At 34.4% G+C, this 15219-nt stretch overlaps 1 protein-coding gene across 2 annotated transcripts in view; it reads left to right on the top strand.

The window, feature by feature from the left end:
• The window catches only part of COG6 (component of oligomeric golgi complex 6), a 58240-nt gene extending 47315 nt beyond the window's left edge, over window positions 1–10925 (top strand). For both annotated transcript variants that reach the window (XM_045567214.1, XM_045567213.1), the window contains 3 exons: window positions 630–683; window positions 3535–3614; window positions 9224–10925. In XM_045567214.1, coding sequence (XP_045423170.1) covers window positions 630–683; window positions 3535–3614; window positions 9224–9371 — 282 coding nt within the window. In that variant the 3' untranslated portion in view covers window positions 9372–10925. The remainder of the gene's footprint in view (window positions 1–629; window positions 684–3534; window positions 3615–9223) is intronic.
• Window positions 10926–15219: the final 4294 nt, after the last annotated feature.

Genomic DNA, 15219 nt, shown 5'->3' with positions numbered 1-15219 from the left:
TAGATTACTATATGAATAGCAGTCATCCTTTTGTTAATTTGGCAAATCATGGAAAGGTGATCACTTCTGGGGCCAGCATATGGTCTTGTTAAATTATAGAACCCTAGTAGAAATAGATAAAGGAGTGGTGGAAACCCTAGAAAACCGTGTAAGCCATCTTTCATTAAGAGGCAAAGAACTCTTTCAAATGACATTGACAGGAAGAACATATTAAAGCCCCAGGCTTTCACAAATCACAACTTCTCAATTTTTTCTTTGCTAAAGTAGTAAGCAAATTTCCACCAATAGGAACCAATTCTGCTGCCTTTCCGTACTTCCTAAAATAATCAAAGTGAAGCCCTTCAAGCCTCCATGTCTCTCTGGCATCTTCTGAGTGCTTCATTGACTTCTTTTTCTTTGATATGAATAAATCTGAGGATCCTGATATTTCCATGGCTAATAACTTATGCGTTTCTTAATCCTTCCAACAAATCATAGTCCCTGATTTACGGAGGTTGAAGAGATGACACTTGAGTTCTTTGGAAATAAGCTAAAAGATTTTCCAAATTTGGGTAGTCCACTAATGGCCTGTATGAAATGAAATGTCTGTCTCCTTTTTTACATCTTGTTTTTGCTTTTTTTCAAAATAGGGTGCTTTAGCTAATATGCCCAACCTAGATTCCGTGGCACTGAAGGCTGCAATGGTAAGTGCATGATAAAGCATTTTTGGCTGTGTGATAATTTTGTCCCGTATGATAATTTTTATCTCTTGGTAAGCAGTAGTGATATTGGGTCCAGTAATGACTGAGCATGTATTCCTTTAACTGAGCAAGTCTGACCAGGACTTACATTTACAGTAGTATTCCACCATACCCTGATGGTCTTTTCATTATTCCTTAGCATTTCTTCATTTTCAGAGTATTATTTCTAATTTCATGGAGAAACAGGAATGACAGACATGAAGAAGTTAGGCAATGTGTATGTCATAGACTTGCTACTACCATGATCCTTGATTTGTGTATCTCAGTACTTCTTTCTGAGATGAAAACCAAAATTATATTCCAGTTTTACAACAGTACACTGTTCCCTGAAACTCCACTTTATTACCCTCTTTTCAAGCAAAGAGCTTGTACCTTCCTTTCTGCATGAGCACCACTCTTGGAGCATGTTTTTGTGTGTTAAGTATATGCTTTGCATGTGTGTTTACCCATTTATTGCATGATATTTAAGTCATGTAGCCCTGTCCCTCATAGGAATGATCCCCTTTGGAAGCTTTATAATATTAATAGTACTACTAGTACTAGTAATAATAACAACGAACAACAATAGCCATTAACATTTACTGAGCATGCTGAGTGTTTTTCCTGTATTAACTCTTTAATCCTCACGACAACCTCATTCAACCCAGGAAGTCAGCTCCTAGAGCCCAGGAGCTGAACTATTATACTAACTACTAACTATATTAACTACTATATGTGAGTTTAAAATACTCATACTCACTACGACAGTGGTTTGACTTTCATAAATAGTTCCCTAGGACAGTTTTTTTTGATACCAGGGCTTTCTTATATATCATCTTCCAGAACTAAATTTAACTGAAAATAAAGGGAAAAGCCCACAAGATACCTAACAAGAGCAAAAATGAAGGCACAACTGACTGTATTAATATTAGACAAGGTAGAGTTTAAAAACACTACATTGGATAAATAAGGAACATTATGCCATGATAAAAGACATTATATAGGAGTAAGAGTCATAACTTCTATGTATCAAACAAAAACTGTAACAGCAAAACCTATAGAAATGCAAAGAAAAGTAGAGGTTAAAAAGTAATAAATATAAATGAAAATGAATGAATTTTAGATTGACTAAAAAAAGATATAGTTTCTGAGGAAGTTATATAAACATTCACCATATTATCTAGTAATTCCACTTCAGGGTATTTACCCCCTAAATATGAATATTTATGTTCACACACGTAGATCGGTAACATTAGTTAGTACTCAATAAATGTGTTTTTCTTCCCTCTGTTTCCCTTTCTCTTCTGACACATACCTAGCCCATCACTCACAAAATATTTTTAAACCCCATTAAAAATCCTTAATGTTCCTGGTCTCAATTTTAAAAACAGTTAAGTTGAATATATTATGTCTCTAAAGAAACCAAATCTTTGTTGAGTTTTATATTTGGTCCATGGTTTTACATACAACTTTTGTTGCCTGCACTTGGAGGTTTCTAAGGCACTTCAGTCCATCATATTCAAAACTAACCCCGCCTGCCCCACCCCAGTCCCAGGGCCTCTTTCAGGTATTCTTAACTCAGCATGAAGAACATTTATTCATTCATCATATCAACAATTATTAACCAAGTTTCTGCTATTTTCTAGGCATCATACTAAGAATTGAGATGAAAATAGATATAATCTAGTAAGGGATGCAGCTATTACCCAACTAAATAAGCGGATTAAAAAGACAGTTACATGTTATGATGTTACTGTGACTTAATTTATATAGCTCCAAAATCTGGGAGTCAGCCCCTTCATCTTACTAGTGGCCAAGTCCTGATGGGTTTACCCTGACTTCCTCAAATCTCTCCACTTCTCTCACCTTAACTGCCCTGTAGTCTAAAAATCCTACAGTAACTACCTGATTGCTGTCCTTGCATCTACTATTGCAATCTTCCAGTCTATTCTCCTTGCTATAGCCAGATTTAGCATCTTAAAAGTTAAGTCAGATTACTCCCCTCCTTAATTTCAATGGTTTACTAATGCTTTTATAAGAATTAAAATCTTAAAAAAGCATACAAGTCCTACTTATCTAGCTGTTTTCCTTCCCACCTCAAATCTTCATCTATGCTGTTTCCTCTCACTAAACCTCCCTCCACCGCCTGCCCACTCAATGTCTGTTCATCTTTCAGATCTCACTTCAAATGTCCTTTCCTCAGAGATGTCTTTGCCAAACCCACAGACTGGGTCCTTAATTTACACTTTATAGTATCTTAGTTTTTTTCCTTCGTAGCATTAACATTGTTTATAATTGCATATATACACCTTACTATCTGTTTAATACTTCTCTTGCTAGACCATAAGCTCCATGAAGCTAGGGACTGTCCTCTTTGCTTATTATTTTATTTTTATTACCTAAGATACCTTTCTAATGGTAGCTACTCAAGAAATATTAGTTGAACTAATGAAGGGATTAATGAACAGATGAACAGATATATTAATAGTAGGTGAAAGTAAGGTGGACTTGAAATCTGACGACTTTGCTTCTTGGTAATATTATTACTTAAAAGCTTGGTGAGGGAGACTGAAATAAATGGTGTGGATTCAGGATTTTAAAAGTAAGTATTGGTAATACTAACTATATTAAAAAGTTGGTAGTTTTAGAGAGTTTTAGTTAGAATGTTTAAGAAACACTTGTTTGAACACAATGATCTAGTTGTTTGAAACTTGGTATTTTTTCTTAGGATTTAATCCTAAAAAGAGGTGGTTATATTTGAGATGTTTGTCAGCAAATATATGCCCTCTATGTTTTGCATTTCTGTTTCATTTAGGTTCAGTTTGATCGTTATCTGTCAGCCCCAGACAACCTGTTAATGCCACAGCTGAACTTTCTGCTAAGTGCCACAGTGAAGTAAGTATTTCTGGTCTCAAATAGTTGGTAAAGATTCACATGTTTTTAAATATCAAGTACATTTTTTGGAAAAAATTTGTTTTTAAGAATAAGATTTATCATTGAAGATCTATAGTTCTCAACCTTTTTTCCTGCCTCAGCACCCCAAGGGATCGGGCCTCACCTTGTCCTTAGTTAATTCCTGGCCTGTTATCATTCCAAAAATCTCTAATTAGTAAATAATTTTTAAGATTACTTTGAATGTAACTAGAGCTATATAGCCATAAACCAAATTCCCTTATGTTAACAGACATGTCAGAATGACTTTGACTGTATTACTGAAGATCAATAATATATTCATTGTGCAATGCAGATGAACTATTTTATAGATGATTTTGCACCTAAGAGGTTTTCTGTAGATATATATCATAAAATTGTTCAATATCATTTACCAGGAATGTACTCAAGACAAAGAACCATATATTAAAATATTACAATATTATAATTAGAAGAAACTGATAGACCATGTAGTCTGACCTCCTTGATTTTAAGAAAAATATTGAAAAAATTGTCTACATATAGGGAATTGGTAATATTATGTATATGTTTCTTTTTTCTTCAGCAGTGTGGTCAGTGCTTTCTATGTAAAAGGCACTAGAGGTTAAGGTTTAAAAGACATCTGTACTGTCTTCATAGAGCTATAGTGTGATAGGTCAGTTAAACATGTGAACAAATATTTACATTAAAAAGTACAATAAGGAAAGAACTATTGAACTTGAAAAAAATGCTTAACATACCTAAAAGGGTGGTATATTACAGAGGTAATACACTTATTTTCTGTTGTTCTGGAATGTAGAACTATACAAAAAAATAGAGCAAGGAAGCAGCTTTTAGCTCACCATGCAGAAGAATTTGGTATCAATTAGAATTATCTGGAAATGGGATAGACTTTTTTTTTCCTCATACACAGAGTCAGGAAATTCCCCTTTTAGGTAAGTAGTTAGTGTAAATGAATTTTAGATGTCTGCACCGAAAACGAAACAAGGCAAACAATAAACTAATAGAACTAAGATGGAGTTGTTGCTTGGCCAGATTCAAAATTAACATAGAAAAATTAGTACCTTTCCTGTATATTAACAATATCTACTTAGAACATATAATGAAAAAGAAAAGGCTTTGTTACAATAGTCACAAGATTGTTTCTTAGGAATAAACCCAATTATATTACTATATGGAAAATTAAATGAATAAACTTATAAAACTTTGTTGAAAATTCTAAAAGAAGATCTGAATAAATAGGCATACTCTGTTCATAGGTGGAGAAATTCACTAGTGGAATAAGTTAATCTATAAGTAACTGCAATACAGCTCCAATCACAATTCCCATGAAACCATCTTATTTAATATTTATTTTTCATCTAGAAAAGAGTTTGTAAGAGAAAACTCATCACTTTTGAGCATTTCCACAGTTACCACTCTGGTCCAAGTTAGCATCATCTGTGCCTGATTATCACATGAACCTCTGATTTATTCTGTTTTCACTCTTGCCCTGTCCACCACCATCCACCTCAACCCCTGCAGCCTAATCTGAACATCTCAGCCGGAGTGATCCTTTAATGGATTACTTAATTTAATCTGTTCCAATGAGTTTATGAAGTAGGATTTCTGTTTAACAGAAGAGGACATTGCTTAGTAGGATTAAGTAATTGAATATACATTACTTAGAAGGATTAAGTAATTGAATGTCTGTATAGATACAAAGATACAAAATACTTAAGAAAAAGGATGAATTTACATAGTAATTACTACTATAAATAAAAACAACTAATAAGAAGCAGAGCCATGATCTGAATCCAGTATTTCTGATTCTAGAGCCTATTCTCTTGAACACTAGACTATATTGTGTTTTAGTAACCCTTTTCTATGTTGAGATTATATTATTATTTTTAAAGGATGCGCAAAGGTGTTTGACATATGTGATTGATAATACACGTGAGAAGATATGTACCTTGGTCTCATAAAAACTATGTTTTAATTTCACTTAAAAACAGCTGACCTGGGGTGAAAAATTAACTTGACCCATTGTGACATTTTTGATGTTTGATAAAGAGAAATCAAAATTTAAACCAATCCATTATTCATAAGAATATTATCATCTTCTTTGTATTTTAGGCTTAAACTGTTGTCACCTTTTCTGTTGTGGCAGATTTGATTACACTCTTAACTGTGCTGCTAAAATAAAGCCCAATTTTAGTGATCACGGAGCCTGATGTTGAAAGAAGCTATTTTTAGAAATGCTGGGTTTATGGTAATGATGAAAGTTGTATCATGTTGTTATGGTAACCAAAAATTCTAAAGTACTGATTAATGACAAGCTCACTGATTTTGGAAGTAAGCAGTTCATTTCTCATTTCAGTTCACTGTTTTAAATAATTATTTAAAATACAGTTAATTTCTTTGAGCCTATTTTAAAAAGAGAGTAATATTTCTATTGAGTCATATATCAATCTTTATTAAGCTTTTTGAAATTTCTAATACTAGGTTGTTATGACACTGTAGCATTTGTAACTGGACAAATTGAATTTTTTTCTCTACCAGCTTTGCTGTCTCTATCTTCTCCATGTTCATTTTTCAATCCCTTCCCTATCTCAGTGGCTTCTTAAATTGAGGAGGAGAATGAAGAAGCCACATACTATCAAACACCAACATTTAAAATAAATTATAAACTCTTGCTTGGCTTTGTTGGCTTGGTTTTATTCAATTATCTGTGTTCTAGCAGGATTGCTTTGTTTCTGTTGCAGACTTATAATGGTTTTTAAGCTGCATTGTGAGTTATAGATAGACATTTGTAAGCTAATTTAGCTTAGAAACAGAAATGTGCCTTGAGTTACTACTAAATATCAGTAAATTAAAATTTTTTCATCATTAGGACTTAAAAATGAAATTTAAAATTTACTACTTCCTCCGAAGTTTTAGTAATTTATTCTATGTTTCCCAGTTACTCTGAATTTTTAAATATTATATTTAACATTTATTATTGTACTTTATTATGATTTTAAACTTCTTATAAGAAAAATAGCCGGTTCAGCTTGAGTGTAGATTTTAGAGTACTAGGTGTGAGTAATGCATGCTTTATACACCACCCCCAAATCTGTCTTATTGCTTTGAATAAAGAACTAAAAACACCATTTCTAAAATCCAGTATCTGACTTACTGAAAAATGGATACCAGTTGTATATGATAGCTAACAAAGTTTTAAAATACTGGTTTATGTGGCTTATTTCATTTATGAAAAAATAATGTTTGCATCATTTGGTGCATTTTTTGTTAATTTTAATTAATTGCAAGAAAAGATCACGAATCAATAGATCAAAAAAAAAAAATCTTAGAGCCTCATTTATTTAAGGAGTTTTCTAAACCAGTTTCTACCATTATTCCTTCCAGCAGAAAGGTAGTACAGCCACTAGCACAACTCCACTCTGCTCAGAGAATTTACTCAGCGTTTCTTCCTTCTGCCCACTCTCATTAAGGAAGCTTTAGCAATTTTGGGACAATGTCAAGTTGCTTCAGCTTGCCAAGAGTTTGTACCTCATCAGGACAGGGTTCTGATGCTCTAACATCATAAGTGAACTTCTCATTCCATCCAGCTATTTTTGTTCTTTTCTAAACCATAGATACGCATATTTCTACAGATAGTCTTACAGATGTATCATTTTGGCCATTATTATTAATATCAAAAAAGAATATACTTCCTAGAAAACCAGCTTAAAGAATATGTTGTAATGATGGTGACTTTGTGGTGTTGACTTGTGTGACGACTAACACAATATTACTGTTACCACCATTACTGTTATGTTAGTGTGGCCAGTCACATATGTGTACTCTTCACTATGTGAAGGAAAAGCTTGGCTTGAAATAACCACTGACTCCATGCTGTGGAAAAGAATGGTGGTTCATGAGGCCAGAATCAGACTCCTTAAATAAGAAAAGAGTTATTTTTTTTCAAACATTCAGTGATTGTTTATTGAGAACCCATCATATTCAAAATACACTGGGTTTTAAGGGACAGGACATACGAACATAAACAATATCAAGTTACTTGAAGTTTTACCGGGCAGCTCAGACATGAAGATCATATATTTCTGTAATCGTAAACAATTTTAAAGTTCATTTTGAAATTGGGTTGTATTATAGTTGTTACATATGTTTGATGTGGAACTGTCCTCTCCCCCAATCTGTTAGGATCTGAGAATCAAGAAAATGTAGATACTTTCTTGTCAAGAGTTGTAAACGTCAGGAGAGAGGGAAAAAACGTGCTGTAGATGTTCTAAAAAGGAAGGAAGTATTTCTAGCTTTGAAGGCCAGGAAAAACTTCATGGATAAGAGAGAACATTTTTCTTGAACATTAAGGATGTTTAAAAGTGGTGAGAGAGGCGTTCTAGGCAAATGGAGAAGTGCGAGCAAAGGAACTGAGGTCAACAAGACCAGGGCAGAGAGAAGGCAGGAGTTGTACTGGGCTGCAGAATAAAGTAGTGATATAGGAAGTACTAGAGGATTTTGAATAGTAGGGGAAGCAATATTGGCTTCCCTGAAACCAAAGGAAGCCACTGAAGCTCCTTGAAGGCCCCAGGTAAGGGAGACACATGATAGAAAGTATGCTTCCGTAAGATCACTCTAACAGCAGTGCCTCGGAGGGACTGAATGTGGAAGGGACTAACAGGGGGAAGACCAGGTAGGAGTTTTTGTCTACTCCAGGCAAGAGTTCATTAGAACCTGAACTGAGGTGATGGGACTACACTATTCACAAAAGTAGGAAACATTACAAGAGAAGTAGGTTTAGGAGTAAAGCTTGAAAGATACGTTTTTAATTTAGTTTGGTAAAAATCAGAAAATTAGTGCTAGGGCTCTCATGACTAAGTATGGTGATATATGAATAGTACAAGTACCTGGGGATGACAGGAAGTTAATGTCACAAAAACAAGGAGAGAGTTGGTACAGATTTAATGCACTCAATACTGTCTTTCTCTAGCTGGATAATTTTAAAAACATTTGCAAGACTATGTCTATTCTTTTCTGTGCTTTTTCATAGAAATATACATTTCTGAGAATGCTGTGATTTGTTGTAAGCAAGTGTCACACTTCAGCTTAATGATACAGAGAGATAAAGAGAAATGTAGATGTAGTTGTTAGTGTAGGAGCTATACGTGAAAGCCGCTTACTGTAAGTTTTTCTGAGAGATAAAAGTATTTGTAAATTTGAATAATTGTAAGCCTCTTTCTTTAAGGTTAATGTATTATCATTTACTTTTGCAAAATCAATACATTGTCACACGGTCACAGTTTCTGCTTCTTGTTTAGCAATCCTGCGTCTATCAGGCACTGTTCTAACCTTAAACACAGTCCCTCCCTTCTGGAACCTACATAGTAATGAAGAAAAATTTAATAAATAATAAATATAAAAAATGTGTTTTATCCCCAAATCAAGTAACTTGTGTAGTTGGAATGATTTTTTAAATAGCATGTACAATAATGAAAATGAAATGTATCTATTCGAATATGAAGCATTCTTACAATTCTTAGTAAATACATTTTTTCAGATGATGTGTTCACATTTTGCTTGTTTATCAATAGAGAGCAGATCGTAAGACAGTCCACAGAATTAGTCTGCAGAGCCTATGGCGAAGTGTATGCAGCTGTGATGGATCCAGTCAATGAATACAAAGATCCAGAGAGCATCCTACACCGATCGCCGCAGCAAGTGCAGACTCTTCTCTCTTAATTACCTTACTGGACGGATTATGTTAGCAAAACATCGCATCTCTACCACACTGTACATTATTTTGTTCTTTAGTCTATTAATCTTTACTTTGAAATGTGATAGTTCCAGTTTTCTTTGTATCATAACATTATAGGTCCCAGTGATTCGTTTTGGTCTCGATAACATGGGAGTAACGTGTCGACCTGAGATGGTGATGCTCTGTATCTTCCCTCTACACAGAGACGCTCTGTGCTTTGCGCGCTGCCTCTCCAGCTCTGTGGTTTCCCCTCTATTCTGAAAGCAAAACGTAGTATGAAAGGTTTGAGGGACTTTTTACAAGAGTAGTTCTAAATTAAGAGCATATAAAAAAATTGTCTAAACTGAATAATTAGAAGAGGATATGATCTAATAAATATCTCCGTACCTAAAGATTCATTTGCTTTCTCATTAATGTAAGTAGGTGTACTTAGTAGCTTTGTGGACCTAGCCTGTGTCAGGGCCCTTAAAGAGTTGTTATAGAAGAGCCGTGGATTATGCCCTGGTGTGCTTAGCAGTGAATCTCCTTTCTTTTTTGTTCCAGCACACTGTATATAATTGCCTATACACATTTTTATGCGATTTTAAATATACACTAAGCAAAAAAGGAGAAAAAGAGGGAGAAAAGTAACTTAAGCAGGGTGGATTCCACTCTGTGGGTGCCCTGGCAGGAATTCCAGGGGGAGCTCAGCACTTTGGATGAGTTTAGGCATCCAGGCAGCCAGAGCTGCATCGAAGTCTAGTGTTTAAAATAGGTTTTTGTCATACAACGTGGACCCCAAATCCAACCAACTACAAATTTTACCTGGTGTTCAACCCAAAGAAACAATGATCTACTAACAGTGGAGGAAACACTGCCGGAGGAAGAGTTGCAGCTGGCAGTGTCTCTTGTCTCCATGGTGGCTCCTGACAAAGTACGATTTGGGCTCTGACTTTGCAGCTTTACCTGTGAGGAAGATTCAAACTCACTGTATTTTTTGAAAGAATAAATCTCCATGTGCTTGATGTGACTTTACTATGTTACCAAGATTTCAAGGACAATTCTTATTAGCAGAAAAATTTTCATTTCTGATAAATCTATAAAAAGGGATAAGTTCCTAAATTATAAATGAGAAAACTGAGGCATGAGGGAAAAAATTGACTAGTTTGAAATATTTTGAAAAACAATAACATAAAATTAATATTTGTAGTAGATTATGTAATATATAACAAATTAGTATTTATAGAACATGGCCTATTCATCTGTCTGAAATTTATACTTATTTATAACTAATGTGATTCTTTGGAGCAAGACTGATTACATATTATCTGTTTTGGTATAAAAATCTGTATTTTTAGTTTTTTTTCTTCAATGAATATGTGGGATATGTAAAAGATAGAAAATAAAGTAAGTATAAGTCAAGAGCTTAAATTTTACATAATTTATTTCTGCTGTGAAAAAAGATTGATACCTTGCCATTAGAGAATTCCTTTGTTTTCTAGGGGGAAAAATGTATTTTGCTTTTTACTTGGTTTTTGCAAATAAAATATTAAACTATTTCTAGAGTAATGACCATTGCAGTATTTTTATATAGCTCATTGATGTGTTTTTATTAAATCTACTGATAGAAAAAGAAGTACAATATAGGGGAAAACTGAAGTAACCAGTGAAAGACTAGCAGGCAAAATATGGTATTATATGATCTTGAGAGTAAAATCAAAAGAGAAGATTATAAGTAATAATCCATTAGCATAACACTTAGATTGCTACATCATAGTTTGCATTTTGAACTATTGATTTGGCATAAGTATTAATTATAACCTAAATAATGCATGTCAGCCCTTTTTTGTCTGCCTGGCAAAATCCTCTTCTGTTTGAACTTTTCCTGTTCTTTCTGTATGCCTGTACTTGATCAGGTGAATGATAACTGAAAAAAATCACATCAGTGGATTGATTGACTTGACTTTAAATTCATGATCACAGTCTTCAAATAGGCACTGCTATAGTCTGAATATTTGTTTACCACAAATTCACATGTTGAAATCCTTACTCCCAAGGTGATGGTATTAGGAAGCGGGGCATTTGGGAGGTGATTAGGTTGTTGGGGTGGAGCCCTCATGAATGAGATTAGTTTCCTTATATAAGAGACTCAAGAGATTCCTTGCCCCTTCCACCATGTGAGGTTATAGTGAGAAGAAGACATCCATCAATCAGTGAGGCAGTGGGCCCTCATCAGACACTGAATTTTCCAGTGCCTTGGTCTTGGTCTTGCCAGCCCCCAGAAGCATGAGAAATAAATTTCTGTTTATGAGCCACCCAGTTGGTGGTATTTTGCTATATAGCAGCCCAAATGGACTAAGGCACTCAATATTGCTTTGTATTTCTACTCTGTCTTTTTGGCAAACTCACCTTCCCACTTTTCAAGAGGACTTTTTCACTCTCACTCTTAGTTAATGTCCTTTATAATTCACTGAGAATAGAAGCTGCTGGGTTAATCTTCCTCATTTTCCTACCCTCAAACATTGTACACACCTTCTCCATCCTTCCTTTCTCATTGGAGATGTTGTCCCTCTTCCTGTGACAGGCTGTTCCCTTCCTTTATTCTCTCACTCCCATTCTCTCATCTTCTCAATGCCTTTTCTCTCTGGGTTATCCCTTACAACTGGCCTCTGTAAGATTATTCTTTTTTTTTTTTTTTTTTTTTGAGACAGAGTCTCGCTTTGTTGTGCCGTGGTGTCAGCCTAGCTCACAGCAACCTCAGACTCCTCGGCTTAAGCGATCCTACTGCCTCAGCCTCCCGAGTAGCTGGGACTACAGGCATGCGCCACTATGCCCGGCTAATTTTTTCTATATATATATTTTAGTTGGCCAGATAATTTCTTTCTATTTTTAGTAGAGACAGGGTCTCGCTCTTGCTCAGGCTGGTCTCAAACTCCTGACCTGGAGCAATCCACCCGCCTCGGCCTCCCAGAGTGCTAGGATTACAGGCGTGAGCCACTGCGCCCGGCCTGTAGGATTATTCTTGATGGCATACACAACACTGTAGCATTGATAATGTAAAAATGTCTCCACCTCTCAGATCCCAACTTCGCCATTTCTCTGCTTCCTTTCATGGCTGTTCACACGTGCTGTCATCTACTTTCTCATTTCCCATTTTGTCTTTACAGTCTCCAGTATGGCTTCAGTCTCTCCATTATACCAAAACTAACCTGATAAGGTCGCCATAGGTCCTGTATGTTGTCAAATCCAATGGATTCTTCTTTATCCTTATTTTATTGAACTCTCAGTAGCATTCCATACACTTCTGTTTGAAATACTATTTTTCTTTCATACTTCTGTGGCACCACTTTCTCCTAGTTTTCCTTCCATTTCACTGGCCAAACCATTTTTGAACTTCTTTTCTGGCTTTTTTGCCTCTACATGACTTCTGAAAGTTGGCATACCCTAGGGCTTGATCCTGGAAATTCTGTTTCTCTTTTTGTCCTTCCCTTAGGGTTGTTTATTACCTCAGCACATAGCCTACCCAATCTGGACTAACACTAGCTCATGTCTTCAGATATGTCCATGTAATGGAATACTCTAAACTAATGAAAAATTAATGATTTTTAAATACAGAATAATTTAGTATGATTACATATCATACTGAAGTATGAAATGACATACTAAAGTATCAAAAGCAACTCAAGAAGAAATAGAAAATCTGGGTAGACGTATGGCAATATCATTGAATTTAGTAATCTAAAACCTTCCGACAACTAAAAAGCCCAGGACCAGAAGGCTTCACTGGTGTGTTCTCCAAGACATTCAAAGAGGAATTAATACCAATTCTTATCAAATTCTTCCCCAAAATAGGAAGAAAAAGAGTACGCCCTTATTCTTTGAGACTAATGTTTGTTATTAGTATAACAAAGTCAGAAAAGATATCACAAACTGCAGACCAGTAACCCTTATGAACATCTATGCAAAATCCTCATAAAATACTAGCAAACAGAATCCAGCAACGTATTAAAGAATAATATGTTATAATCAACTGGATTTATCCCATCAATGCAAAGTCAATTTAATATATGTAAGGAAATAAATGTACTACACACACACACAGTGGTCCCTTGGTATACATAGGGCATTGGTTACAGGACCCTCCTGTATATACCAAAATGCATGCATACTCAGTGACTGCAGAACCAACATTATACAAAAAGTTAGCCCTCCATACTCAAGTTTTGCATACCTCAAATACCATATTTTTGGTCCACGTTTGGTTGAAAAAATTCAGATGTAAGTGGACTTGAGCAGTTCAACACTACAATGTTCAAAGGTCAGCTGTGTATCCAGAATATAACTCTTACAACTCAACAATAAAATGACAACTGAATTTTAAAATCTGCAAAGGGATTTGAATAGGTATTTCTCCTAAGAAACTATACAAATGGCTAATAAGCACATGAAAAGATATTCAACATCATTAGTCATTAGGGAAATGCAAATCAAAATCACAATGACATATTGCTTTGCACATACTAGGATGGCTATAATATTAATAATTTTAAAAGGACAATAACAAGTTGGTATGATAGGGAGAAATTGGAACCCTCATACATTGCTGGTGGGAATATAAAGTTGTGTAGCTGATGTGGAAAACAATTTAACAGTTCCTCAAAAAGCTAAATAGTTACCATATGACTTAGCAATTCTATGCCTAGGCATATACACAAGAGAATTGAAAACCGATGTCTACAGAAAACTTTTACATGAATGTTCATAACAGCATTTTTATAATAGCCAAAAAAGTAGAAATGACCTAAATATCCATCAACTAATGAATGGATAAACAAAATGTGATATATTCATGCAATGAAATACTATTCATTCATAAAAAGGAATGAAGTACTGATACATGCTACAACATGGATAAATTTTGAAAACATGCTAATTAGAAGCCAGACACGAAAGGCAACATATAGTTTGACTCCATTTGTATGAAATGTCCAGAATAGGCAAATCCATAGAGACGTGAAGTAGATTAGCAGTTTCCAGGGTATAGGAAGAAGAGGGAATCAGGAGTGAGGAGTAACTGCTAAAAGGTACTTTTTGGGGTGATGAAACTGTCCTGGAATTAGATAGTGATAATGGTTGCATAACACTGAATATACTAAAAACTACTGAAATTTACTCTTTTTAAGATGACAAGTTTTAAGTTATATAAATTTTATCTGAATAAAAATAAATTACAAAAAAATAATTGGACAGTTTATATGTCTTAAATTTAGATTTTGAGATCCTATTGTGGTTTTGCAATTTAAAGATAAAATCTTCAGCCTTTTTGAAAATCAGAAGGTGAGACATATTTTCCTTGAATTTGGCAATAACACTGATACGTAATTGTCCAATCTTGGAATATTTATCAGTTTTCATTTTGTATATACCTTAGACTTTAGAATAAATATATAAATAAAATTCAGAGTCACATAATAATATTGAATACTTGCAGAAGATCAGTTAATTTTTCCTATTTAGCTAAATATGCTGTTTATGTAATACTATAAATAGATAGGCCTATGTATGGTTACTTTGGGGGTATAATTGTATTTAAGCAAAATTACCTATCATCTTGAAAATACATATTTATTTCTCCTCACAGAGAATGGGCTTTTGGAGATAGATGATACAATTATGTATTTTTATAGGTCCAAATATAAAGTTACTATAAATTAGCTGAGAAATAAATATGATCTTCATATTAATCACAGCATGCTAGTCTATCAAATCCAATTAATATTAATGCCAGGAAATGTTAAAAATAAGAACTTTCTAGCACTGATAATTCAATAAGTAAAAAATAAATCGAACTAA

This window comes from Lemur catta, chromosome 13 (genome assembly GCF_020740605.2).
Source record: "Lemur catta isolate mLemCat1 chromosome 13, mLemCat1.pri, whole genome shotgun sequence".
In the NCBI taxonomy this organism is placed as follows: domain Eukaryota; kingdom Metazoa; phylum Chordata; class Mammalia; order Primates; family Lemuridae; genus Lemur; species Lemur catta.
This window is presented reverse-complemented; position numbering and strand designations above follow the sequence as displayed.